Source organism: Carex rostrata, chromosome 28 (genome assembly GCF_964058835.1).
Source record: "Carex rostrata chromosome 28, lpCarRost1.2, whole genome shotgun sequence".
NCBI lineage: Eukaryota > Viridiplantae > Streptophyta > Magnoliopsida > Poales > Cyperaceae > Carex > Carex rostrata.
The window spans coordinates 6826680-6854208 of NC_135945.1; the positions used below are offsets into that span (position 1 = coordinate 6826680).

General features: G+C 38.3%; 1 protein-coding gene and 1 long non-coding RNA gene across 4 annotated transcripts in view; one reads left to right on the top strand and one right to left on the bottom strand.

Annotated features, from left to right (window-relative positions):
- Positions 1–27529, bottom strand: part of LOC144545783 (glutamate receptor 2.8-like) — a 32593-nt gene continuing 5064 nt past the window's right edge. The window contains exons 1-5 of one of the 3 annotated variants that reach the window (XM_078294348.1): positions 8650–9016; positions 7282–8561; positions 2113–2428; positions 1082–1476; positions 1–539 (exon numbers count right to left, since the gene is read on the bottom strand). In XM_078294348.1, coding sequence (XP_078150474.1) covers positions 162–539; positions 1082–1476; positions 2113–2428; positions 7282–8561; positions 8650–8935 — 2655 coding nt within the window. In that variant the 5' untranslated portion in view covers positions 8936–9016 and the 3' untranslated portion in view covers positions 1–161. Of the gene's footprint in view, positions 540–1081; positions 1477–2112; positions 2429–7281; positions 8562–8649; positions 9017–26711; positions 27078–27529 lie in introns of those variants that run through there. The other 2 variants (XM_078294349.1, XM_078294351.1) reach the window with 2 other exon arrangements.
- LOC144545797 (uncharacterized) lies at positions 490–27377 on the top strand. The gene is made up of 2 exons (XR_013508589.1): positions 490–607; positions 27258–27377. It is a non-coding gene; the product is annotated as an uncharacterized LOC144545797 (long non-coding RNA).

Here is a 27529-nt window from a genome sequence, read left to right on the forward strand (position 1 = left end):
GACATGCCCGGTACATTAATATGAAAAAGATATGAAAAACAGAAGCAAATGCTCTGCATACTGCTGAAATTTCGGCCACATAACTTGTAAACCTAACTTTATGCGATCCTAATGAATTTAGATTACAAACCTTAGTAACTTACCAAACTAATACTTTCTCCCTACACAAACACATTAGATGCTCGAGAAGAATTGCTTGTCTCATCAGCTGCTTCATAAAAGAACTTCCAAATTTCATGCAGTGAAGTTCTCCAGGGATTGTTTGCTACAATTTCCTTCAACTCATCCTTATTTTGGATGTAAAACTTGATAACAAAAATGATGCAACACAGGCCCGATATAGCACCAGTTATACAAAATAGGCCTTGAAAACTGTCCAAACCGATTTGTTTTGATGAGGCTGAGCTGTCTCCGGATGAGCAAGTATTCTGGTTTTGCTCAAACCATTTTTGTTGTATAGAATAGCTCTGGCCAGTCTCAGTTATTTTCAGTATTGCTTTTGAGAGATCAGCAGCCAGCATTGAACCTTTCGGAAAGGCCTAATAATTAAATGCAAACATTTTGGTAAAGGTAAGAGTCAGAAAAATAATGCATGATTATATGATATGTTAGATGCACACTGTATTGTTTTCTGACAACAACAAAAAAAAGAGGAAAGTGCCATCTATCCAACCAATCTTTCCTTTTATACCCGTAAGATAATTATTGCTGACAAGTATGAATTGTTGTTGTACCAGATATGTTTCTTTACCAGTAAGTTACATTTACAACCATAAGATATGTTTCTTTACTAATATCTGCAAATGTACATATCATCCATTAATGAAGCCCATACAGTATTTAATTAATAATTATACCTGGAGGAACACTGCAATTTTCCAATTTTCTCGGTTTTTCGTTGACTTGACTGACATTTAGGATGCTTTTCAGTGTTCTTTGGTTCTATCAATTTCCATGGTGTTGGCCCAAAATCAGAGGAGGGTTACTGCTACATAGCTTGACCAGTATATAAGGCCAGCATGAAAGTCCCAATTTAATACAGTAATATGTAAGGAGTTTTTATATAAAGAGACAGACTCACAAATCCAAACCCGGCTGTCTTGTAAATCTCGCTTGACATTTCATAGCCATCACAATGGTCATTTATAAACACCTCAAGGTAGGGAGTCTCATCTACAATGGCAGCAACACGGCCACATGCCAATGCTTCCGCATACTCCTGAGGCGATTTTAATGGCAGGAGCCTCGACTTATCAAACCCCAACTTCAGTAAATTATCCTTTACAAACGAATGTTGCAGATATCCTATGCTAGCTGCACTATATTTGAGGTCATTGATATCAGAGACAGATGGTTTGAGTTGTTTCACCGTTAACATCGAGCTCAAGTTGGCAGTGTAGCTGCTTGTCAAGATGAAAACAACGAACAACCACACAATGAGGGTAACTCTTGAGAAGTTGCTCACTATCCTCTCCGCTATGTTATACAAGGAAAAATAAATAAAAAATTAGAGACCAGGGGCAGACCCAATAAGGCAGGGGTAGGCAATTATCGACCCCTGGATTTTGAATAATAATTTTGGTCCATTCATTTCTGGGCTATTGCCTACCCCCGATGAACAAGTTTGTCTATCTGTAGGCCGAAATCATTTTCTTCCCAACCCAACTCATGTTCTTGCCAATCCGTGGCCCAATTCCTGGGTCCTGTTAGAGACCATCCTATCTGAATGATATATTGTTTGAATTGAATGCCAATCATTCATAATAGCTGGGAAAGATGGTAAACACAACAAAACATGGAAGCCCTAGAGGAAGAGTATTACATATCTAGCGGAACCTAGTAACAAATGTATGTCACAGTGGGACCTATACATAATTTCTCGGCATCAAGTTTTGAGGATAAATAATCTCTATTTGAAAAAGAAAACTAAATATAAAACAATGGAAATTCCATGTTATTTAAAGAGTTTCTTTAGCCAATTGGTGCACATTCAGTACTAGGTTGATTTGTTCATAACCGGATACAAAATTTTGGTAGTCCATCCAAGGTAGTAGTTTACTTTGGCAAATATAGGAACAATTTGCAAGAAATTAAATGAAGAAAGTATATTACAGTGTGAAAAAGATAGTGTGGAGAGTGAAAAGCTGACAATGGTGCCATGGTGCCTCCACCATGGCCCTCTAAATTCTTGGTTCACCCGATGTTCCATTAACCAGATGATAATTCCTGTGAAAATAAAGAAGGCTCCACTGATGGCCCACAGATTTGGTTCGAGTGGTTTTATGAAGACCCAGGCACTCCTGCTCCCCTTGTCTGTTACTTCTGGTGCCAGAATTGAAATGCCAGATTGCTTGTACGGTTGAGTGAAGTCAACGGACATTGACCGCTGAACTGTGAGAGTCATATCGGCTACAATGCCATCGTAACTCTAAAATTGGATAGAGACATGCTCTCAATTAGAATCATGGTAACTTGTGTTCCAAACAGAGATGTAGAAAATTCAATAAATGGCCAACAATGACAACTCCAACAGTGAAGGAAATAAAAGGCAAAAAAGGGAAAATATATTTTGTGATGGTGATCATATAAGTTGTAGAATAAATTGAGTGTCAGTATTTTCTATATGGTTCATTTGGTTACAGCTACTTTTGCCAGAAATTGTGCCTATTATCCACTGATTGTTAATTGCTTTTTTGATAACTGGGTTGTGTCATTTTTAAACTGTTTAACCTGACAAAACTACCCCATATCTTATTGGTGTTAGTACCATAAAAATTGGAATGTGACACTTTAGAAGTGGAACCCTGGCTGTGATACATTTTTTGGGGTACTTGGGTGCAACTAAAATGGAATCTTACCTAGATTGATTTTATACTTATCTTGCCTAATATGAAAGTATTTTAATTGTTTTAGTGCTGCAGTACTGCAGAGAAGATGACAAATGTAAGTTGCCTACTACCTTTTTCTTTCTTTCTGTTTATTTGCCTAATCCTGTCAATATCTCATAATATAATATGAACCCTTGAAAATCAATTATGATATTAACCTTTGCACATTATGTTGGATATTAATACCAAGAATATCTCTTGAAAGCTTAAAAAATATAATGTAAATTTTTTGGGGAAAATTGGAAAAATGCCACTCCAAAACCTTCAAATTTGAAAAATGTCATTCCGAACTTTGAAATTGTAAAAATGCCACTCTAAACTTCATTAATTCCTAATTTTATCATTTATACTGTATTCTTATACTATTTTTAATAAAAATTAAATGAAAAATTCTATTTTGGTATATGCATTTCTATATTTCCAATTATACCCTTGATACAACTGTTTTGATTCTATACTGCTCTGTTGCCTCCTTCTCCATGTTCAATCGCCTCCTTCTCCAGTTGTAATCGGCTTCTTCTCCATGCTCAATCGCCTCCTTCTCCATCCTCCTCCTTGTAATCGCCTCCTCCTCCTTGTAATCACCACCTCCTCCTCCTTGTGATTAACTGAGGCTAGGCGGAGGCGATGCTGGTTCATGAGGGAATTGAAGCACAGGATGCCAAAAAAAATTTTCTGCCCCTTTGGGTAAATATCCTCATACCTCTCTTGCTTTTATCAGATTTTGGCATATGTGAGTGACAAAACTATGATGTTAGTCGAAATATCCTCATACCTCTCTTGATTTTACTGCAATTCATTCGGAGGCGATGCTGTTCTGAGGCTAGGTTCGTGTTATTCTGATAAGGGTATTTTAGATATTATTATTTTTTTTTTTTTTAAAAAGACTAATATAGTATAAATGGAAAAATTAGGAATTAATGAAGTTTAGAGTGACATTTTTACAATTTCAAAGTTAGGGATGGCATTTTTCAAATTTGAAGGTTTTGAAATGGCATTTTTCCAATTTCCCAAATTTTTTTTATTCTCCTGAAAATGAGCGAAATGAGAGATGAATTATAGAAGTAATATACTAATATTTTTCATTCTTCATGCATAACAAAATCAACTTGCTTCTCATTTCAAGGAATCAAGATGGTACTATAAATTAACATTTTGCATGGATAAGCACTGAAATTTTTTCCTTCAATACTATTTGTAGGAGAAAGGAACAAAACGGGGAGACAAGGTAAACATTTCTCGAAAGAATCTCAGGTGAAACTTTTGCAAATTAGTGTTATCTTATTCATATTTTACAATGTGGCAATTTTATATTGCATATGTTTGCCCACTTGAAGGTTCCTCATATCTGCATTCCACTGATACCCCAAAAAAGGAGCGAAAGTTCAATGGGTTAAGCAACATACCTTTAAATTTTATTTTAATGTTATATTCTGTAGTTAAGCACCATTTGCATCAGAACTAAAAACATGTATAATGGTCTCAATTTTCTGTTTCATTAAGAAAACAGATTTTATCAATAAAATCAAGCATGACAAAACTTATACTCTTAACAATTTATTAAATCAACAAGTGTATTGGTGTGAACATTTGTGTGGATTTATGGAACTGAATAAACAGAATGAAGTAACTGTCTAAAAAAATAGGGAAAATTGTTAAAATGCCACTCCAAAACTTTGAAATTGTGAAAATGTCATTTCAAACTTTGAAATTGGAAAAATGCCACTCTAAACTTCTACAATTTGTAATTTTGTCATTTATACTCAATTCTTATACTATTTTTATTAAAAATTAATTGAAAAATACTATTTTGAAATATATATTTCTGTATTTCCAATTATAGCCTCCTTCATTGTATATCCTTCATGTATTTCCGATAATTAAAAAAACAGAAAAAGGGAATCCCATCACCTCCTTCCTCAGTCGTTCTCTTCTCTGAAAGGTTTCGCCGCCTCCATCAAAATCCCATCGCCAAATCTGCTGCATTGCCTCTTCCATCAAACTCCAAGAAATCTCGCCTCCTCCTCCTTCCTCCAGTCGTTGGCTGAAAGGGAAGGTTACTGCATCGCCTCCTCCTTGGTTGAAAGGGAAAATGGGAAATAGAAATAGAATTAGGAAATCCTTTTGTATTGTGATTCTATTATTTTTCTATTTAACTCTCTCTGGAGCCACCTAAAGGAGCATCCAAAAATATTGTAACACAATTCTGAAATTAATAAAAGACAGAGAGAGAGGCCCGGGCTTGAGGATGTAGGTACTAAACTGGTACCGAACCTCGTTAAATACTTGTATTTGATGCTTGATTTATGTGATTGCTGTTAAATTAAGATTGTGTCAGAGCATGGTTCGTGCCTATTCAATTGAGTCACCACCCTCCTTGCAATAACCGGTGCACTACAAGGTCAACAGGTAGTTCATTTTTGTAATATATTATGGATGGTATGGAAATCGAGAAACGAAGAGCTATTTTCTGGTAAGAAATCAACACCAGAATCAGTGATAGCAAGGGCAAAATTAATGGAGATCGAGGAACATGAAACCCAATTAGTACCGCAAAAGGTAACACTGCCGGAGGTCATACCACAGGGAAGGATACCAATCCTAATAGATGCATCATGGGAACAAACCAAGAAAACCGGTACATGTATAATTAGTTATGATCTGAGGGGACAATTAGTGGAGGCAAGAGGAACCTTTTCTGGAGGCATTGCTGGAGGCATTGAAACAGGTACACCAACTAGGGACGGTACAAAGGGGAAATAAATTTATAATCTACACAGATAGCCAGACACTCTCACAAGTGATTGATAAAAAGGATCTCTTAGATGTACCATCCTGGAAGGCGGTACCAACTGTAGAAAAATGCTTCACTGAGATGGACCAAATGGGAACCTCTGTGATTGTGAAATACACAAGAAGGTGTAGGCTACAGCAGCCTCACATGGTAGCAAACTGGGTGAGAAGGCATATGCAGAACTATGAGAGGACTGGGCAAGGAAACAGTGAGCAACAAATGGATCTGCGTAGGGAATTAGATTTTAGTTCATTTACCTTTGATGTTTTTTAAATTCTGAATTGCTAGCGCTAGATGTAGTGTATGATTTACTTTTCTGTTCTTATGTTTTACTTTAGCATTTTAGACCATGTAATGTAGAATGTTTTTAAATTCAATCAAATGCCCAAGGGCTTTCTCTCAAAAAAAAAAAAACGAGTCACTGGACTCAATTGAATATAATGCAGTCAAGGATGTTCATAAGAATAAGAGGATTTCAATGAAAAAAGGTACTGTTTTCTGCTAAAAAGTGAATAAACAAAAATACAAGGACAATGACCAGGTCTGCGAGTTTGACAAAGGGTAAAAAAGTTGAATTATCAAATCTATTGGGTTTCAGCTTTGTTCCCCTCAGATTCTCTATTAAAAAAGTGTTTTCAATGACAGAAATGTAATAAAAATAAAACCAGGGGATAAATTGAATAAAACCACTAACAAAACTGACAAGAACATGCACTCTACCAATGTTTAGCCCTTGATTTTATGTTTATTCATTTTCTGGTAAAAGAATGGTAATAATAAGAACCCTAAAAACAGTCTTTCATGTAGAACCAAGTCAAATCCTATGTCAGTCATGTATATGAATAAGCACAAAGATAAAGGAAAAGGAAATGACAAAGATAAAGGAAATGACAAAGGGACTTAACTGGTACAAAAATGACCAGAAACACAAAGAAAAATATTAAAAATAGCTGCATACCTAATTAGGCTATGTCACTTTACAGACAGTTATAGGACATCACCCTGAGCATTCCTATATAATTTTTTTCTTTTTTGGACTTATAAATTGATCTCTTTGAATTTTTGAAGTTGAACTTTTTATTTTTCTGTTTACTGTGCAAGTAGGGTCAGGTTCTCAAAATTCTTGAAATTGAACACCAATACACCATTTGGCATGCATTTTCGTCCATACAAAGAACCTCAATTTTGCTGAACGATTGAACTGTGAGAGTACAAGTGATTCAATCGCCTCCTAAAGTATAGGAGATTGAGGCGATGAGGTGAAAGGCGATTCAGCAGTTCTGAACTTTTAGGCGATTGAGATTAAAATAGGATCTGTGCTCTTTGTTCAGCAGTTCAATCTGAACTGTTTAGGGTTCTCTCGTCTGTACTCCTGATTAAGGGTATTTTAGTCAATATTTTTATTTTTATTTTTTAACAAGTATAAATGGCAAAATTACAAATTGTAGAAGTTTAGAGTGGCATTTTTTCAATTTCAAAGTTTGGGATGACATTTTCACAATTTCAAGATTTTGGAGTGGCATTTTAACAATTTTCCCAAAAAAATAAGAGACAGAAACCCGTTATTTATGAAATAAGAGAGTAGAGAAGCTGAATTACCCCATTGGCGACTAGCTCCACTAGTGAATCATAGTTGACATGCTCAACTGGTACGTAGTCAAACAACAGAGCATATGGCAGTTGCCTTACTGCCGCCTCAAACATGTCAAAGACAAAACCCTTTGCCAAGATTCGGTTCGTTGTTTTATCCACCTTCAAATTTAGGAATGATTTGAAGCCAGGAGCTACTGATCCTGGTACAGCCAATCTGAGCCTCTTACCAATAGTCGTCACATCCCACCCCTTTGGTACAACCATTGATTCTCCTGGCCATATCACAGGCCTGAGCCGCCGCTTCAGCCCTTCATTCTGTGTCCAAACACCAATTTCTTGTGCCTTCCCATCAACGACATTGACAATTCGGCATGCTTTTGTCATGTTTAGTTCTCCATTCACCAAATGAAATTTTCCTCCGAGGCCATCAAATTGTACATGTAATAAAGCCTGTAGAAGGCTTTTCCCTGTGTCAGATACAACCAGGGTGGAGAGATTGTCGTACCCGTTACTTGTTCTAATAGTTGAGTTTGTTACTGGGCCTAGATGCTCAGCAGCAAGGGCCAGAGCCCATGCTGCATCATATGCCCAAACAGCATAGTTGCTTAGCTCTGATGAGACTCTTGAAGGGTCGGCATCTGGGTTTTCAGTTAAGAATTGACGTGTCCATCTTCGCTTAAAACCATTTAACTTTTCTGAAACTGGGATTTGAGTGGATACACCAAGCACGCCATGCACCGATTTGCTTTCAATCCAACCGAGGAGACTTGTTAGCCCCTCGGTCAAAATCCAAACATAGCCTTCAGACATCATGCCAATCCTGTTAGCAATGGTAAAAATGCGTCCAGCAAGTTGCACGCATGTGTGGATGACAAATACACGAATTTGTAATTTCTGAAGCCGATAGAGCTCAGATGAAATATGGTCATCAGTCGCCGAAAATCGGATACCACAACGGTATGGAATCACTGCTTCAACATTATCCAGAGCATCAACAAGGAATGGAAGAAGTGCTACCCCATGGTCGTCATCTTCATAAATAGGCACAACACGACGCCACCCATATTCGTGTACCAGTGCTGCAATGGCTTGTACTTGGAGGGCATCACTTGGGGCAGCTCGGACAAAGAAGTGGAAGCAACAAGGGGCAACCGACTTGCTTGTAACAGAGTATGATATAATGGGTACGTTTGCCTTTGCCCCAAGGTCAGCGACAAATGCAACTTCAGAAGCAGTATCAGGTCCGAGAATCGCGTGAACTGATTCCCCTGTAATAAGCTCCAAGGCTGCATGAAGGAGCAACTTTTGTATTTAGTATATGAATTTTACTGAACCTCAGGTCTTATGTGGAAAACAAATTAGGCATATATATACCGGAAGAGGCTGCAGTAAGGACACTGCTTGAGGAGTCACGCTGGACAGCTACGAGGTGTTTAGTTGAGTTTGCATTGGCATTGTAAAAGTCAGCAATGGCTATTTTTATGGAGGTGAGAGCAATCTGACCAATCGGGTAGTCGATGTCAAGGATTAACCCGACCCTAAATGGTGCTGCTGTGTGTGTTGGTTGTGTGGATGCTGGGTTGGGAATGTGAAGCAATATGTGAAAAAGGAAGTAAATCTGCTTCTTTTTAGTATTTTGTTGTGGTTTTGGGTCTCTCATACCTGGGAAAGTATGGGGTAGTGCAAGAAGGGTACAATGGGGAAGAAGGATATATCCAATAGGGAGACTACTGTTGGATATCAACCAAGACAAAAAAAAATTATAGACAGACGAAGACAGGAAGAAATTGCCTTACAAGTTTATCTTCTTCTCCATTGACTTGATGTTGAGTTGTCCTTCGTTAGATCTAGGAATTTGAAATGAGAGGTCATATTTATTGTCATTTGGACATATAACCCCCAACTGGTATCGTTTTGTACCGAAAGCTATTGGAATCAGGTTTGGTTGCCTTGACCAATATTGATCATTGCAGTAATTATCAGTTTATAATTATGGTGATCAATATCGAGTTGCTGGTACACTTCCTTATTTATATCTCTAAAATCCAAACTTGAGCCAATATTGAATATTTTCTGAGATTGGATACTGTAATAAGCGTCATTTGGTCTTTGTAATACTTCACCACCAAAATAATAAGCAATTTCAATCATAGTTGGTTGAAATAAGGAACAAATCTAATAATTAAAAAATTTACACTAAATTAAAAATATTGCCAAATATAATTTTTTTTAAAAATAAAGGGATCAAAGTGTAAAAAATCTCTGAAAAATTTCTGCCTTGCTAGAATGACTGAATTTCAATACGCATGGATAGGAACACGTACTCAGTATACGCACGGATAGGTGTGCCTGCCTAATATGCGCACCGATCGGTCCGCATACCCAATCCGCACACCGAATCAGTGCGCATGCTCAGTATGCGTTCCTATTTAGATCCGTGCACATACTGAATATGAGTTCCTGGTATAATTTGAATTCTGATTAATAGAGTGGTAATCATTCAATTCCTATTTATTAGAGTGGAGACTAAAAAAAATTCGGGGAGACTAGTCGACTACTGTTGGATATCAACCAAGACAAAAAAATTAAAGACAGAAGAAGACAGATTCTGTGCATCAAGTTTATTTTCTTCTCCATTGCCTTATAGATGTTGAGTTGTCCTTCGTTAGATCTGAGGTAATTAAGTACGTAATTGAGTCCTGGGATGAAATGACAGGAAGAAATTGTGTCAAGTCTTAGTTTATTAAACAATTACTGATACTGTATCAGGGTTGGAAATCACAAGACAGAGACTGTCCTTGTTAGTTGGTATAATGGTATTCTCTCACATTCCAACAGTGGCAGAACCAGCTGCCAATATAGTCCAGTTATGGTCATATGCTCTATTCTGGATTTTGTGAAAAAAAAACAAAAAATTAAACTATATGGTGTTGGGTTGCTGCATCATAGGTCTGTGAGAAGTTTGATTATTTCAATAATAACTTATTTTCTTAATACAAAATTATAGTGGAAAAATTGAAAATATATTATGAAAACAGAATTGAATGTTGAGTAGTAGTAGTTTATGCCGAAATTTTTAATTATAAGAAATCATAAAAACTAATAATTAAAAATGAGATTAGTAAGAATATTTTTTTTTAAATAGATAAATAGCCGTAGGCTATGGCGTCCCTTAAAGATACCATACAAATACCCAATCACGAAGAAAAGGAAAAAATAGATTAAGTTACTGTTGATTAGAAACTTTTAGTGAATTAAGTAATGAATGTTTTTAATAATAATATGATTGATTTTAGTAAATGAATATTTAGGTTTTAGTTAGTTAAATTAAATTAGTAATAGTTTTTAATTTTAATTGCTTATTAATCGTGTAGAAATTTTAATGTGTTAGTACGGCACGGCACGTGTTTCGGACACATCGAAACACATGTGCTGTATTTCCGGCATGTCGTGTCATGTTCTAAACATGTGGAAACATGACATATGTCTGAAGTACGACATGTGTTCCCAACACACGTGATGTGTACCGTGTTTCGAACGTGTCATGTCGTGTTCTCTACACATAAAAATGACACTCGTTCGAAGTACGACACAACACGTGTGTCGTGTTCCAGACATGCCGAAACACATCACACGTTCAAAGCACATCACGACACAGTACCTGATGAGATAAAACACAACACATTTAACAACACAACACGATTTAGTAAGTCGTATAACTAAATATTCATTTGCTAAAAATCAGCATATTATTACTAAAAAATTTCATTTATTTCATTAAATTAATCATCACATCATTACTTAAAAAATATTAACAGACAATTAATTTATTTTTTTCTCTCTCTGTGAACAAGTATTTGCTATGGCGTCCTAAGGACACCATAATCTAAAACTGTTTTCTTATTTTAAAAAAAATATTTCTACTGATCTCATTTTTATTTATTATTTTTTTATGATTTCTTATCAATAAAAAATTCGGTAGTTTATGGCTATACTCCAATTAATAAAAAATGAGAGCATATATACACATTAACACATAACATTTTAATTATAAGCACTAGTAGTGGCCTAGAAGATCATCAGGATGTAAACAATTTTCTAATTCCACCAAATTGATTAGCAGGAAAATGTGTTCCACAAGTTGTTGGCCGAATAGAATTTAATGTGGCATTTATTTAGCGGTCCATTGTCGTGTTTATTTTAATGTGACATCACATATATAAGTTGAAGGGCCATTGATGGCGTATAAATATGACGAAAGCCTTTGGGAATTAATTGACGTCAATACCGCAAATTATTGCAAGTCCTTTTTTTCCCTTTTAGTCCTTTACATTATTTAAATTAGGGTTTACATTATTTAAATTAGGGAACACTGTAAAAAAAAAATTGTTCCTAAATCTTTATCCCCTCCGGCCCTGCGTGCAAAGTACAAGGATGGTATTTGTTCTGAGTACGGGTGGCAAAAAAGCTCACAGCTTGCTCAAGTTCGGTCCGAAAACAAGTGAGCTATTTTTAGCTCGAACATTCATGTTAGCTCACTTGTTTTGGAAAAACGCGAGTGATGAGCTACGTCTAGCTCAGCTCGTTGCCGGTGGGGTGGAAAAATTTTCATGCAGCTTGGGGCTCGCCCGTTTCTAACTAGGTCCGAAAGTGAGCAAGCCATGAGCCACTTTTTTACCTCGAACTCTAATGTTAGCTTGCTCATGGCCGAGCATAGCTCGGCTCGTTACCAGCTAGTTCTATAGATCATTTAGCTTATATAGCCTCTAACCATTTCGAGATATTTCAATTTTATTTATTAGGTAGGCGGAGAAAGTACCTCTCTGTAGAAAAGTAGGATTAGTAGAAAACATTAAAAAATATATATATATATATATGTTCATCAGTGACTTTTCTGGAAACAAAAATAATTTTTTGGAGTTAGCCTTGCGTTACAAGAGAATCTGGAAATTATAAATTTAATGTGCATGATCAATCGTGGCATAGAAAAATTAATAATTAATCAAGTTTATTATTTGAGCTTGGATTTCAAAATAATAACATAAAAAAATTATTACCGGAAACAATTACTTTCACTGAAATATATTAACATATAGTCAAAACAATTATTTTACTTTCAGTGGCAACTTCTAGTCAAAATATATATATATATATATATATATTTTTGTTTTTTAGTCAAAATATATTCACTGTTAGGCGAGTTGCCATGTAATTGACTGATGAAGTTAATTGAATTGCTAGTATCGAAGGTGTTTGATGAAATGCCCCAATGAGATGTCGAAACGTAAATTTCAAATCCTTTTAATCTGAACTCCTATGTAGCATAGCAATAGAAAATTTGACCAAAAAACTATATTGGTTATAAGACCTACAACTTTAAGCCAAGAAACTACTGTTCTGGTGTCTCAGACATGTAATCGATTCGGAGCATTATAAAATCAATAACTCTCCAAATGTAATTCTCAAAATGTCCAACTGTTTCATCTGTCTAAAAAAACTAGGAAGTTGGAGGATTGACACCATAAGTGTCATATGACAGGCATAGATCATCTTTCAACAAGATTATGATACATAACTAAACAACATAACCAATGTAGATAATTCTTTTACTCACAGTCTCACACAGATTTATCCATTTTATCCCTCAATGTTATGGTCGAGCATCACTCTAAAAGAAGGTATCTCAATCTCGTTATTTGAAATTTCCATCCCTAGTGTCCCTTCATCATTTGAATCACTTTCGGAATCAGGTGAAGTTATGGTGATCTCCACATTATTGCTAGAATTAGCTGATGCCATTGTGTGATTGTTTGGTTGATCTTGTTCTCTTGGCTCATCCCTCTCGGAAGAGTTTTGTACAGCTTCAATGTTTGTTGAAATATTGTGTTGCTGGTAGATAGAAAAAAACATGTGGATCATTAGAGCTAAAATGGACGAGACTCCCGTTAAAAGAAATAGACCCATGAAGCTATAGAATGTGAGACTGGTCGAACTGGTGGTGTCTCCTTTGTCAGTGAAGGTACTGTTGCCATATAATTTGTCATCAAAGTTTGTCATGTTATCGCTCTCCATGACTTTCAGGATTGCTGTTGACACATCTGTCACCAGTGGTGATCCTTTTGGAAATGCCTAAGCAAACAATGACAAAAAAGGGGGGAAATAATGGTAAATGATTACAAATTAGAATAAAAAAAACTAAAAAGCCAATAAAAGCATGATCACTGTACTATTTTTGTCTGTGTCAACGCTCTGTTTCAGTGCAAGAAGGCATGCTTCATTTGTTTTTTGTGGTATAAATGTATGGATTATGTACAAGCTCCTATGGTAGATCAATACAAGTTTGTTATTTAGTGGTGATAATATAGTAACAATTATATCCATTTACCAGCATGAAATGCACCAATATATAACATTAACCTACAAAAACAGTCAGAAAACACTGAATCAAAACAGGGCCAAGGATAAAGGCACCTTTGTTGTCTCCACTAGTTAGGCAGCCTTTCAATGAGATTTGAATGTACCATCGAAACAATTTGGACAATCCCAAATAATTTGGTATCCTGGAAGCATTGAATTGGTACTTTGGTAGTCAAAACCCACATGTGTGCAGGTGTCACGAGGTAATCGGGAGAGAGAGAGAGAGAGAGTTTAGAGATGTGATGAGTTGTTGTTGTTTACATTGATATGATGAGATCGATGGATGTAAAAACTCTTTTAATTAATCAAAGCTTGGTAGCAACTACCAAGGATTTTTAAAAAAAGAGGGAGAGAGAGAGAGAGCGTACAAATCCAAATCCATCAGTCTTGTATGTCGGCCCAACCATGGAATAATTGTTAGCATACGTCTTGAGAAACACCTTTAGGTATGGTATCTCATCAACAATAACTGCCACTGTTCCATTGGATAGTGCCTCATTATACTCAGATTGCGATGATAAACAAATCATCCTTTCTTCTTTGAACCCCAGCCGCTTCGGAAGATCCGGCATGAATGAATCATACAAGTACCCCACATTCTTCCCTGCTTTGACAACCTGTTCTATCCTCGTCACTGTCGCTTGGAGTTGTTCAACCGTTAGCTTGGAGCTAAGGCTTGCAGTATAGCTTTGTTGTAGGATGAGCACAACAAAGACCCAAGTTATCACTGCAAACCGTGACAAATTGCTGACCATCCTCTCTCTGTGCGAGAAAACTAGTGTGGAAAAAGCAAAGTAGAATATAGATCCCATTTGGTTTGCAGGATCTCCTCTGAATTCCTCGTTAATTCGGTGCTCAATCAACCAGACTGTGATGCCAGTGAGGAGGACGAAGGTGCCAGTTGTGACCCATAATTTGGGAGTCCAGGGTGCTAAGAAGGTCCATGGGGATTTCTTGTTCACATCCTTTATCGGGGCAAGCATGCGTACTCCAGATTCTGTGTAAGGAAGTGTGAAATCTGCATACATGGAGCGATTGGCCAAAATGGTGATGTCACCAACAACAGCATCGTATTTCTGTAAATTTTAAATTACAAGTTATCTATCAGGTGGATACTTCTAATTGTTATTGGACAAAGCAAGGTGATGTCCATTTGGAGCTGTACAATCGGAATTGATATAGGCTAATTTCTAATTGTTTTTCTTGATTCTTATTAGATTGTCTATGGAAATAAGAAATAGTGACAGCAACATTTTTCCCCCTTATAATAAAGCTAATTGAGAAACTTGAGTTTAGTTATGCTGATGGCCTGAGACATTATTGATATATAGTCCCTTTATAGTTATAACTGAAAATTATACTTGGTACGATGAAAGATTATATTAAACACATTAATTAATTTAACTTACACTAGCCATTTTAGGAATTCTTCCAAAGCCTATTTAGAAATTAAAGAAAGACTGAAGTCATTGCAAACTACTGAAATAAAATAAGGAAAAAAGAAAAGGAAACAAACCTTAAGATAAACCTGGTACACAAGCTCGTCATAAGTGCCATTGAACTGTTCAAATGTATAAGAGACATTGTAAGGCAGTTGATTAATCGCCGTTTCAAACACCTTTATGCTATAGCCAGAGAACTTGTGTGGGGTTGAGTTGTCCGGCTTCACAAACTCTTGAAATCCATGTTTGATGGGTACTCCAATACGGAGTGTATTATTGGTTGTCGGCCATTTCCATCCCTTCGGTACAGTGTGGTTCTTTCCTGGCCAGTTAATGGAAATATTTCCACTAGTCCAGAGGCCAACTGGATCATTATATGCCCCGACAACATTGGTTATCTCAAAGGTTCCGGACTTTGGCCGTAAACCAAATTAAAATTACCGCTTATCCCCCTAAAATTGGTACTTTCAGTATATTTCTAGGGAAAAATGAATTGTATTTTTCTTTGTTCTCATACAAGCCTATATAGGCGTTACATCTTTCATTCAAGTCCCTAAACTTTTCTATAATCTTTTTTACCAAAAGGACCCTATAAAACCCAAAATACCGAAAACATACAATAAATCTCAACACTCCCCCTCAAGATGGGCAAAAGATATCCATCAAGCTCATCTTGTCACATAATCTAGCTAGATCTATCGAGCTAAGTCCTTTGGTGAGGCAGTCAGCTACTTGATCTCCCGTAGCTACATGGCTCAGCTCCAATAGTCCACTTTCCAGCTTTTCCTTTATGAAGAACCTATCGATCTCCACATGCTTGGTTCTGTCATGCTGCACAGGATTGTTGGCAATGCTGATCGCTGATTTGCTATCACACCACAACTTCATTTTGGCTCCGTGATTCACCTTGAGATCTTCCAGTAACCTCTTCAGCCACAGCATCTCGGCAACTCCCAATGCCATAGCCCTGTACTCAGCTTCTGCCGTCGATCTCGCAACAACCGGCTGCTTCTTGCTCCTCCAGGAGACCAGGTTGCCCCCTACAAACATGCAGTAGCCAGATGTGGACCTCCTGTCATCTTGGCAACTAGCCCAGTCAGAGTCACAATAGCCCTCAATGTTCATGTGCCCATTCTGCCTGAAGATCAAGCCCTTCCCCGGTGCACTCTTCAGGTACCTTAGGATATGATACACTGCGTCCATATGGCCCTTCCTAGGGCCATGCATGTAGCGGCTCACCACGCTTACTGCAAATGAGATATCAGGACGAGTGTGACCCAAATTGATCAATTTGCCTACCAGTCTCTGGTACCTTTCACGATCAACCTGTTCTCCTGCCTCTGCACTCATCTTGGCCTTCACATCAATTGGAGAAACTGCAGGCCTGCACCCCAACATGCCTGTCTCACTGAGTAAGTCCAGAACATACTTCCTCTGAGATAGAACAATCCCCTCTGCTCCGCGAGCCACCTCAATCCCAAGGAAGTACCTAAGTTGTCCCAGATCTTTTACCTCGAATTCCTTCCCCAATTTTGCCTTCAACTGTGCAATCTCCCCCTCATCATCCCCGGTAATGATCATATCTTCGACATACACAGCCAGCATAGTAATGTGACCACCATGTTGTCGAAAGAACACCGTGTGGTCGGCATTGATCTGCTGATAGCCCATACCTACCATAGCCATCCTGAATCTATCAAACCAGGCCCGAGGGGACTGCTTCAGCCCATAAAGAGATTTCTTGAGCCTGCACACCTTACCCTCCGTTTGTTTTGTGCCAAAACCCGGTGGGACCTCCATGTATACCTCCTCCAACAAATCACCGTGAAGGAAGGCATTCTTCACATCGAGCTGGTGCAACTTCCACCCCCCATTCGCTGCTAAGGAAACAAGTGTCCGTACTGTGCTCATCTTCGCCACGGGTGCAAAGGTCTCATCATAGTCGATACCATAAGTCTGACTGTACTCCTTCGCCACCAATCGGGCCTTGTAACGCTCAACCCGACCCTCTGGGCTTTGCTTCACAGTAAAGACCCACTTGCATCCAACTGCCTTCTTGTCTGGTGGTAGTGACACAAGCTTCCAGGTTTTGTTCTTAGCGAGAGCCTCGAGCTCTTCTAGCATGGCTGCTTTCCACTTTGGATCCTCCTTAGCAACCTGTCAACACTTGGGTAAAATAACAGAGTCCAACGATGCAATAAATGCTCCATGTGTTGGTGATATGCTAGAGTAAGAGACAAACTGGGCAATGTCATGTGGAAAACCATAGCGATCAGGAGGATGTCCCGCATTGGACCGAGAGGTCCGTCTCAATGACATGGGAGTGGGAGGAGAATCAAGAGGAATTATATCACCTGAGTACTCTGAATCTGAGGTGGATGGTGTAAGTGCCGCAAGAGTCGAAGTAGGCATGGACAAGGGACTTAGCACAGGTGGCACTGTAGGCACGACTCCCTCACTCTGCTTATTTCTCCTCACATACACCTCACGGTATCTCGACTCCCCCTGAGCCTGAGTGCTACCACCTTCGGGCTCATTTCTCTCAACTTCCGGCTCACCCACAGCCGAATCCTCCCTTCGCGGCTCAACCCTGGCCGAATCCTCATTTTCCGGCTCAACCCTAGTCGAATCCATCAGTGGGCAAGGAATACCACTCACACTCACCATCCTCCTCTCACCATCACTACTACTCTCCCCCTCTCGCCTCATACCTCTTGTATCGAGCGAGTCTCCAAAGGGTGATGTAGTCTCTGAGGAGTAGTAAGGTTCGAGCTCACGAAATGTAACATCCATACTCACAAACAATCTCCTCTCTACTGGACTCCAGCACACATAACCCTTTTGAGTACCAGAGTAACCCACAAAGATGCATTTCACCGCTCTGGGATCCAACTTTCCCACTGTTGGTCTGTTGTCTTTCACAAAGCACACACAGCCAAATACCTTTGGAGAAATAATACCCCCATTATCTCCTTTCAACATCACACACGGAGTCTGCCAGTCCAACACTCTAGATGGCATTCTGTTGATCAATTGTGCGGCTGTCATGACTGCTTGTCCCCACAAATATTTCGGAACATTCATGGAGATCATCATGCACCGGGCTACCTCCAACAAGTGTATATTCTTCCTCTCTGCCACTCCATTTTGTGCTGGTGTGTAAGGGCACGTGGTCTGATGATGTATCCCATGAACTGACAAATACTCCTCGAATGCCTTGTTTGTATATTCGGTCCCATTATCGGATCTCAGTGCCTTCACCACAGCACCGAACTGAGTCTGAGCCGCCTTATGAAAATCCTTGAAGCAAGCAAGTACATCATTCTTGTTTTTCATCAAGTACAACCATGTGACACGAGAATAACAATCGATGAAAGTCACAAAAAATCTATACCCATTTATCGAAGTTGTTGAGCAAGGCCCCCACACATCCGAGTGTACCAGATTAAAGGCATGAGAACTCCTACTTCCTGAGCTTGCATACGAACTCCTTGTGTGCTTCCCAAACTCGCATCCATCACACACAAGTTTCTGTTTGTTAGCTTTCTCATACTTTGATGGATACAAATGTTCCAGTAGGCTGAAGGAAGAGTGCCCCATCCGTCGATGAATCAGAAGCAACTCATCCTCCACACTCACCCCAGATCCTCCTGCCTCCACTCTATCGACCACAGATGCCAGCGCTGTGTCCATACCTTTTCTATCCATGTACCACAACCCATCACGCCATGTGCCAGTTCCAAGTATTCGACCTGTCCCCTTCTCCTGAAAGACCATCTTTGGAATATCAAAGGTCACAATGCATTTCTGCTCACGAATAATAGCACTAATGGACACCAGGTTTACGGGAAAGGAAGGAGCATGCAACACATTTGTCAGAGTCACTGAATCGGTACATCTCACAGTACCCTTACCAACCACGGGCCGGACAGTACCATCGGCTATCTGAATGCTATCTGGGACTGCTAGGTGAGTATAGGAAGAAAACTCCTTAACAGCACCAGTCACATGGCGAGATGCACCAGAGTCTACTATCCAATTTGGTGATCTAGTAGTAGGTTTAGAGGCAAGAGCAAGTGTGTCAGCGACCACACTCTTCCCCTCACTAGCTCCTTTCTGCCTCCTCCTGACTATCTCCAAAATCAGATCCTCCTCGGATAACCCCACAATAGCTTCTTTCGCTTTCTTTGCAACCATCAGATTTGCCCAGTTGCCTCCTCTTTCACCTCTTCGGCCCTCACGGCCGCGTTCACAGTTCTCAGACTGCCCCCTCCTACCTGTATCTCTCTCCTTTGGTGGCTTAGGGCAAGCCTGCTTCAGGTGATCTACCTCACCGCATCTGTAACATCGTCGAGGCTCGCCTCTGAACCCTGTGTTACCTATGTGACTTGAGTTGGAGACCGCTAGTGCTGACTTCACCCCTGGAAGTCCCGCTGCCCCAGCCTGTAGCCTAATCCGGCTCTCCTCCTCAGTCAAGTACGTAGCTGGCCCTTCGAGTCTCATGTCAATAGGTGGCAGCTCAACCTTTTTCTCCTTCAGCTTGCTCTCAACAGAAGCTTGGTACACAGCCAACGCTCGTCGCACCATGACAGCCATCTCATCAGAGGTCAGCTTCGCGCAAGCCTTCGCAAACGCATTACCAGTCTCCTCCTCTGACATTGATCCGAGTCCGAATCCCTCCTATTACTCTCTTAGACCCGATCTTACACTGTTAAGATCGAGATCCATATTATCTCCCCCTTTCTTCTTCTTTTCTTGACCCGATCTTGATCCCTCAAGACGAGATCCACATTATCTCCCCCTCTCTTCTTCTTCTTCTCCTTGACCCGATCTTGATCTATCTCATCAAGATTCGAGTTCAAAACCCGATCAAATCTCAATCCAAACCCGCTTCTCGGGTATCGTGGGGTAGAGGCCCCCCACGCCGGCCAAAACAACACAAAGAAGCTACCTTTGGTGGCCGGCCGACTTTAGAAGAAGAGAGCACCAAGCAGCGCGGGTACTGTAGCGATCCGGTACTGTAGCGGCGGGGGTACTGTAGCGACCCGGGACTGTAGAGGCGCGCGGTACTGTAGCGATCCGGTACTGTGGCTGTGCGGGTACTGTAGCGATCCGGTACTGTAGCGACGCGGGTACTGTAGCGGCTAGGGTTAGGGTTAGGTCGGCTCTGATACCAAGTAGATTTCTAGGAAAAAATGAATTGTATTTTTCTTTGTTCTCATACAAGCCTATATAGGCGTTATATCTTTCATTCAAGTCCCTAAACTTTTCTATAATCCTTTTTACCAAAAGAACCCTATAAAACCCAAAATACCGAAAACATACAATAAATCTCAACACTTTCTAATGAAGCTTTCAGGTTTGGCCCCATCTCGGAAACTCCGATTTTCAAGAAATCAGTTGAGTTATACAGTGCATTAGATGCTTTAAAGGATAAATTTACATGTTTTACATTCTCAACTGATTTGGCCAGCAAGCACACCGTGTCGTATGCCCATAAACCAAAAACTGTGTGTCCTCTGTTCACCTGGTATTTAGTTTTCAGTTTCATGGAAACACTCTGAAGACTCGTTGTATTTGGTACGAATGGCCGTATACCCAACACACCTTGCATCACTTTGCTTGCATTTGACCCGGCAAGGTCCACAATATCTGTTAACCCGTATGTTGTAATCCAAACAAAATCATTAGTAATGGTCATGTTCTTCTCTTTAGCACTTGAGAAAAACTTAAGAGCTAATTGGTACGACATGTGAACAACAAATACTCTGGTTCTATTGGCATTTAGGTAATTGAGAGCTGCATTTATTTCACTATCACTTGCCCCTGAAGGGATTTTTCACCGGTAAGGGACGTTCGTATCAATTCCCTGTAAAGTGTCAATTAGGTACCGGACAAACATGTTGCCAGAATTGGCATCCTCAAAAACCGGCACCACCTCCCTCCATTTGAAGTGTTGAGCAATAGAGGCGATGACAGCGGCTTGGGATGAGTAATTCCAACAGGTGCGTATGAAGTAAGGAGTTGAGCTGGAAGAAATAGATGGGCTCTTTGCTAAGAATGAAATGATTGGTACATTTAATTTGTTCCCGAGCTCAACGAGAAATTTCGCTTGAGATGATGTTTGTGGCCCGATGATTGCTTGAACTCGTTCATTTTTTAGAAGATCAACAGCTGCATATTTTTAACAACAAAATACTTCTTTAACATGTTCAAGAATGCAGAGTGTAAAGTGCTTGTGATAACTCCGAATCTTGGAATATAATCTAAAGATAAAAAATAAACTTTAACATAGAAACAGCGTACAATTAGTATGGCTGTTTTTTTTTTTAGTATTTTGGATGTGTGGTTGTGCTTTTTATATTCTTTTTTCTTTTTTCTCCATCTTATTAAAAAAAATTCCTTCCAGATCGATTTGATTGACATACTTGTAAACTCTTTTTTAATTGTTCAAGTTCAATTCGGCAGGCTTTCAGAAAATTGAAAGAAAGCATCATGGGTATAATATGCTTGCGAAAAGAAAAGAAAAGAAAAGAAAAAAAAACAGAGAGACCGCTAAAGATATGGTGATGAAGAAACAAAAAATAAGAGAGAGATATAATGAACCCATATAATTTCCTAACAATAAGAGAGAGAGAGATGGTGATGAAGAAAAAATAAATAACATAATGTTCTGTTTTCTCGGCTATTTTCCAATGTAAGCTCAGATTAGTTTAATTTGTATATTTGCTATGCACATCACGCCTCCCCTTTCCTCCTTGAATATAAATAAAATATGAATAAAAGCAGAAGGGAACAAACCAGCAACAGAAGCATCAAAGACATCACCATTTGCATTGCCGGTACCGGTACGGTGAGGACGGCTGTTCTTCAAGTCCCTCAACACAAACGAGATTCTCGTCCTGTAATCCGGATTCAACACATAGAAATCCTCCAAGGCCAGCTGCATGCAGCTCCAACTGATACCACCGTTCCATGAAGAAGTATCCAATATAACACCCACTTTTACAATATCTCTGACATTGTTCCTTTCACTAGTACTACTGTTCTGATCAGCTCCAAGAACAAGAACAGGTGGTGAATAAATCAAAAAGAAAAAGAGAACAATGAGATGTGGTAGATGGTGACCATGTTCATGAGAGGCCATTACTCTATTCGATTATTCCCAACTTTTGGGGATATCATATCACTTTGTTTTTTATGCTTTCCAAGAAAGCAAGCCTTTCTTAATTTTTGGAGAATAGTAGATAAGTTGACAGTGGACTTGACTTGACCAGCAAAAGCATGAAAATAAATAGACTCTGGACGTATGTTTGGATCGTTCAAAGAATTTGGGTAAGAATAGAGGAATTGAAATTAGAGATGAGAATAGAGAAAATACAGTGATTTTTAAATTAGTGTAAAAATAATGTTAATATAGTGTTATTTGGATTAATAAAAATGTTGTTTGGATTGTATATTTTGAAATATTGAGTGAGATTATGGTACTATGCATATCACGGGTTGGTCTGTAATACATATCAATATTTTTTGTTTTCAAAATTTTAATGATCGATCTGAATCAATGTTCTAAATAGCGATTATAGTAGCATAGCGAGGAAACAAAAAAAAAAAAAAAACATGTAACTGAGAAAGAAAATATTAATGTGGCGCTATGGAAGACAAAAAATAAGTAACTGGAGTCCTAACTCAATTGTCACGATATGTAGGTAATATAAGTAGTGTTAACTTTTTCAACTTAGAATTTTGTTGACAAAATCCGAGAAATTCTTCAAAAATTCTCCAGAAAAATCCGACAAACTCTCCATTTCTTATACAATGGAGAGAATTCTCCAGACAAGCAGTTAACCTCAGTCTCAGAGTCCAGACCCGGTCAAGTCAATATATATATATATATATTCTTGTAGTGTAGTACTCTTCATTTATTAAAGAATTGAGAACCGTTGATTTTGTGTACTTACATCTACTTTGGGATGATCGAAGCAGTGTGCCTATTTATATGTTCTCCATAATTTTTTATTTATAGAAATAATATTAAAATAATACTCATTTCTAAACGGAAAAAATTTCGATTTCTTCTAAGAGAACTAATTTTTTTGGGTCCTTATCAAAAAAGAAAAAATTGTCTTGTCATTCAGTATATCAAGAAAAATTTCGGTTCTTTCTACCGAATTAAAATATCAATGTAATTCGTAAAGAACCCCATATTATTTTAATATTATTTCTATAAATAACAATTATTTTATATTTTCAGGACCAATCAGTGCAAATGACAAGATCACTAATTACAAGTTATTGGTTTTCTATTTCTGGTAATTTAGTTAGGCGTGTTAACTTTAAGAGATACAAGTGGACCAGCTGATAATGACCGCACAAGAAAAATGGTCAAATAAACAGATATTTAATTAATATAGATATAGATAGATATTTTAACTTTATGTTGCTCTGTCACTGTCAAATATGCAGTGTGTCGTACTTTTTTTCGTGTATGTTTAACCCAAAAACAATCTCAATTAAGAAAAAATAAATGATGCATATTGAACTTTTTATGTATACCATGATAAATAAATAAAACTAAAACACCATGTTTTTGAGAGAATTCGAAAACTACTCACGCCACCAAATATTCCTGCGGCCTCAAAAATTGAAAGCCGCCCAATAATTTTGCTGCCTCAGTCTAGGTGAAGCCTAATGCTTAGCGGTCCTATTTTTTTTTACAGAAATTTAATTAGGTATATAACTAATTTACGACATAAATTAAAGAACAAAAATTCTTGATCTTTGTGTCACTTTTGGAGAATTGGTTTCCAGATAAAAAATATTTTTCTCTGTGCCATTTAACAAAAAAAGAGATAATAATAGAACCGTAGAAGCATTTGAAGACCTCTAAACTAGGGTTGTGGGGTCAATTGGCAGCCCCTAGTCTTTGGCGTCACAAAATTATTTGGCGGCTTGGGTAGATTTGTGATTCTTCTAAAAACATAGTGTTTTGGTTTATTTTTTTTATTATGGTATAAATAAAAAATTCGGTTATTTAACACTAAAATACATGTTTATGAACAAATCATTTATGAAAAAAAAAAATTATGCATAAAATTATTTGTAAATAAAATCTTTTACCCTTTGAGAAGAAATGCAAAAGATTTAATGAGGTCGGGTCACAAAGGAAGGAAACGGGTAAACGGAGCGTGTTTCTCGGTGAAGGGAGGGTTAAGTTTGTTCAAAGCAAATGAGAACAGCGGGTTAAAGGGGTTTACATAGGGGTGAAAACGGAGCGGATACGGAGCGGATAATGCTGATACCATATCCGCATCCGTCGGATAACGAGCGGATACGAATACGGATAAGGATAGTAAACGGATATCAAAATTCAAAACCAAATCCGCCTTAAACGGATACGGATACGGAACGGATAGTTCACGGATACGGATTCGAATACGGATACGAAACGAATAATTATCGGATAATTAAGATATATGAACTTCGTAAAATATTAATATGATACCCTCAATTCAATTAAATATTTAATAAGCTTTTAGTATTTTTTTTTTGAATAAATCCGGGGACTCAGATCCATAATCAATTAATCATGCATGAATATGAATATTTTAATATTTAAAAAGATGAAAGTATAAAAACATTACTTCTCAAATCAATCAAAACATGATTTACAGGCCCAGCCCAGATTTAGATAGTAGCCTAGCGCCTCAGCCCAGATTTTAATATTTAAAAGATGAGAACGATTGACCCAGCGCCTAACGCCTCACCGGTCACCACTCAGCAGCTCCGGTTTTTATGTACTTGGTTAAGTCCCACAATATTTAATAACAATAAAGAGAGGTAAGTAGAGAGACTATATAACAACACCTTGAGTGGGATGGCTGGGTACAGCACCTAGATGGGTTTTGGATCTGAATGTTTTCGGAATTGGGACTCAAACAATGAATTATGGATCTGAATATTTTCGGATCTTAGAAATCTAGATTTATTTTGTTAATGAATAAATTATTTTAAGTGGGTTGTATTTGGTTATTGGGTATCGGATAATTCGGATATCTGCTCCGTTTAAGACTCTGTATCCGAATCCGGATTTTTTATGAATATCCAAAAATTATCCGAATTCGTATCCGGGTATTATCCGAATCCGTTTAATCCGGATTCGGATTATATCCGGGTATTATCCGAATCCGTTTAATCCGGATTCGGATTATATGCGGATACGGAGCGAATAATCCGGCTCCGTTTTCACCCCTAGGTTTACATCATTGTACCATCCCGAAACAATATTTTTTTTTCAAGATGCCTTTTCTCATCTCTCATGTGTGTTCTCTTAGAGCTGAAATGTAACCTTATCATTGACAAGAAACCAACTGATTTCAAATGGCAGTACTATGACCTGACCATGCCTCATCCTTGAAGCCCATGGGCCTGAAGCCCATGATTTCTTTTGTTGTAAATGAAATTACCCAGGAATTATGTCACAGTAGCCGCACCACCCCGGCCCGTCTACGTAATGCACATAAGGTGTTCGACCGTTTGCTCCATACATAGTCTCTAAATGAAATTGATTTATACGTAACCTATTAATGCCATGCATACCTCCTTCTTGACTTAGCCAACTGTAGGCTACTGCACCAAGGTCTGGTTTGATGTGAACTGAATTGCACAAGGTCAGTTCTCCTTATACCACCACACCGGTACCGTGCCCGTGCACATCTAGTTCCTGGCTATGCATAATTATTCGATTAACCATTTACAATGACTAGTAACTTGTTTGAGTTGCAGCTGTTGTTTTCAGGTTTGGAACAGCAAGAAGATGACGCTGACATGGTTTTGAGGTGATTTGTTTTATACTCAAATTAGCCACGACCATGTAATTAAGCTGACCATTGCACCACCCTCTCTCTGTGCACACAGCCTATATATATTCAAATTAGGCAGCTTATTTTGTCTTTTCTTCTTCCAGTTAAAGGCTTTTCTTGTACAACTGACAGCATAGATAATCAATTTCATTATACAAATACATTCTTTGGGTGGTTTCAGAAAGGGACTCATTCTAAACTATTCCATTAAGCTCCAAAGGGAGTCATTCTATTGTGCCTCCATAAAAAGATATCGGCTTGTAAAATGTAAATCCTAATAGGAAAATGCATAGTCTATTGTAGTTTCCCTACACCTTATATGGTTCATGTCGTAGAGCTGGCTAGAGTGTACAAGCATAAAAGAAAAGAAGAAAAATGAATGGACATGCCCCGTTAATATGAAAAAGATATGAAAAACAGAAGTAAATGTTCTGCATATTGCTCAAAATTTCGGCTACATAACTTCTAAACCTAATCTTATGCGATCCTAATAAATGTAGACTACAAACCTTAGTAACTTACCAAACTAATACTTTCTCCCTACACAAACGCACTAGATGCTCCAGAAGAATTGCTCGTATCATCAACCACTTAAAAAGGGAATAAGATCCGCTGCTATCCAAAAGCCCTGTTATCCATGCTCTCCTCTTTCTCTCTCTTCTATTTCTCTCTCCTCCTTTTTTCCAGAGAGAGAGAGAGAGAAATGGAGAGCACCACCCTGCTATTGTTCCTAGGATAACAGCAGAGTTGGATCCCTTAAAAAGAGCTTCCAAATTTCATGCAATGAAGTTCTCCAGGGATTGTTCGCTACAATTTCCCTCAACTCATCCTTATTTTGGATGTAAAACTTGATAAGAAAAATGATGCAACACAGGCTCGATATAGCACCAGTTATACAAAATAGGCCTACAAAACTGTCTAAACCGAGTTGTTTTGATGAGAGTAAGCTATCTCCGGAAGAGCAAGTATTCTGGTCTAGGTCAAACCATTTTTGTTGTATAGAAGAGCTCTCATCAGTCTCGGTTATTTTCAGTATTGCTCTTGAGAGATCAGCGGCTAGCATTGAACCTTTTGGAAAGACCTAATAATTTAATGCAAACATTTGGTAGAGGTAGCGAGTCAGAAAATTAATGCATGATCATATGATATGTTTGATGCACATAGTTTTTTGTAAGAAAAAAAAGAAGGCAAGTGCCATCTATCCAACCAATCTTTCCATTTATACCCATAAGCTGAGTGGTATGAATTCTTGCTGTACCAGATATGTTTCTTTACCAGTAGGTTCCATTATTGGCATGGTCTGCAAATGTGCATAACATCCCTCAATGAATCCCACAAAATTTTCAATATATTATTATACCTGGAGTAATACTGCAGTTTTCCAGTTTTCTCGGTTTCATTGACTTGCCTGACAATTAGGTTGTTTTTCAGTTTTCTTTGGTTCTATCAATTTCCATGGTGTTGACTATCTATATAATTAAATTATTGAGGGTTAACTTAGCCTTAATATTAGATTCTGACACAAAATCCAAG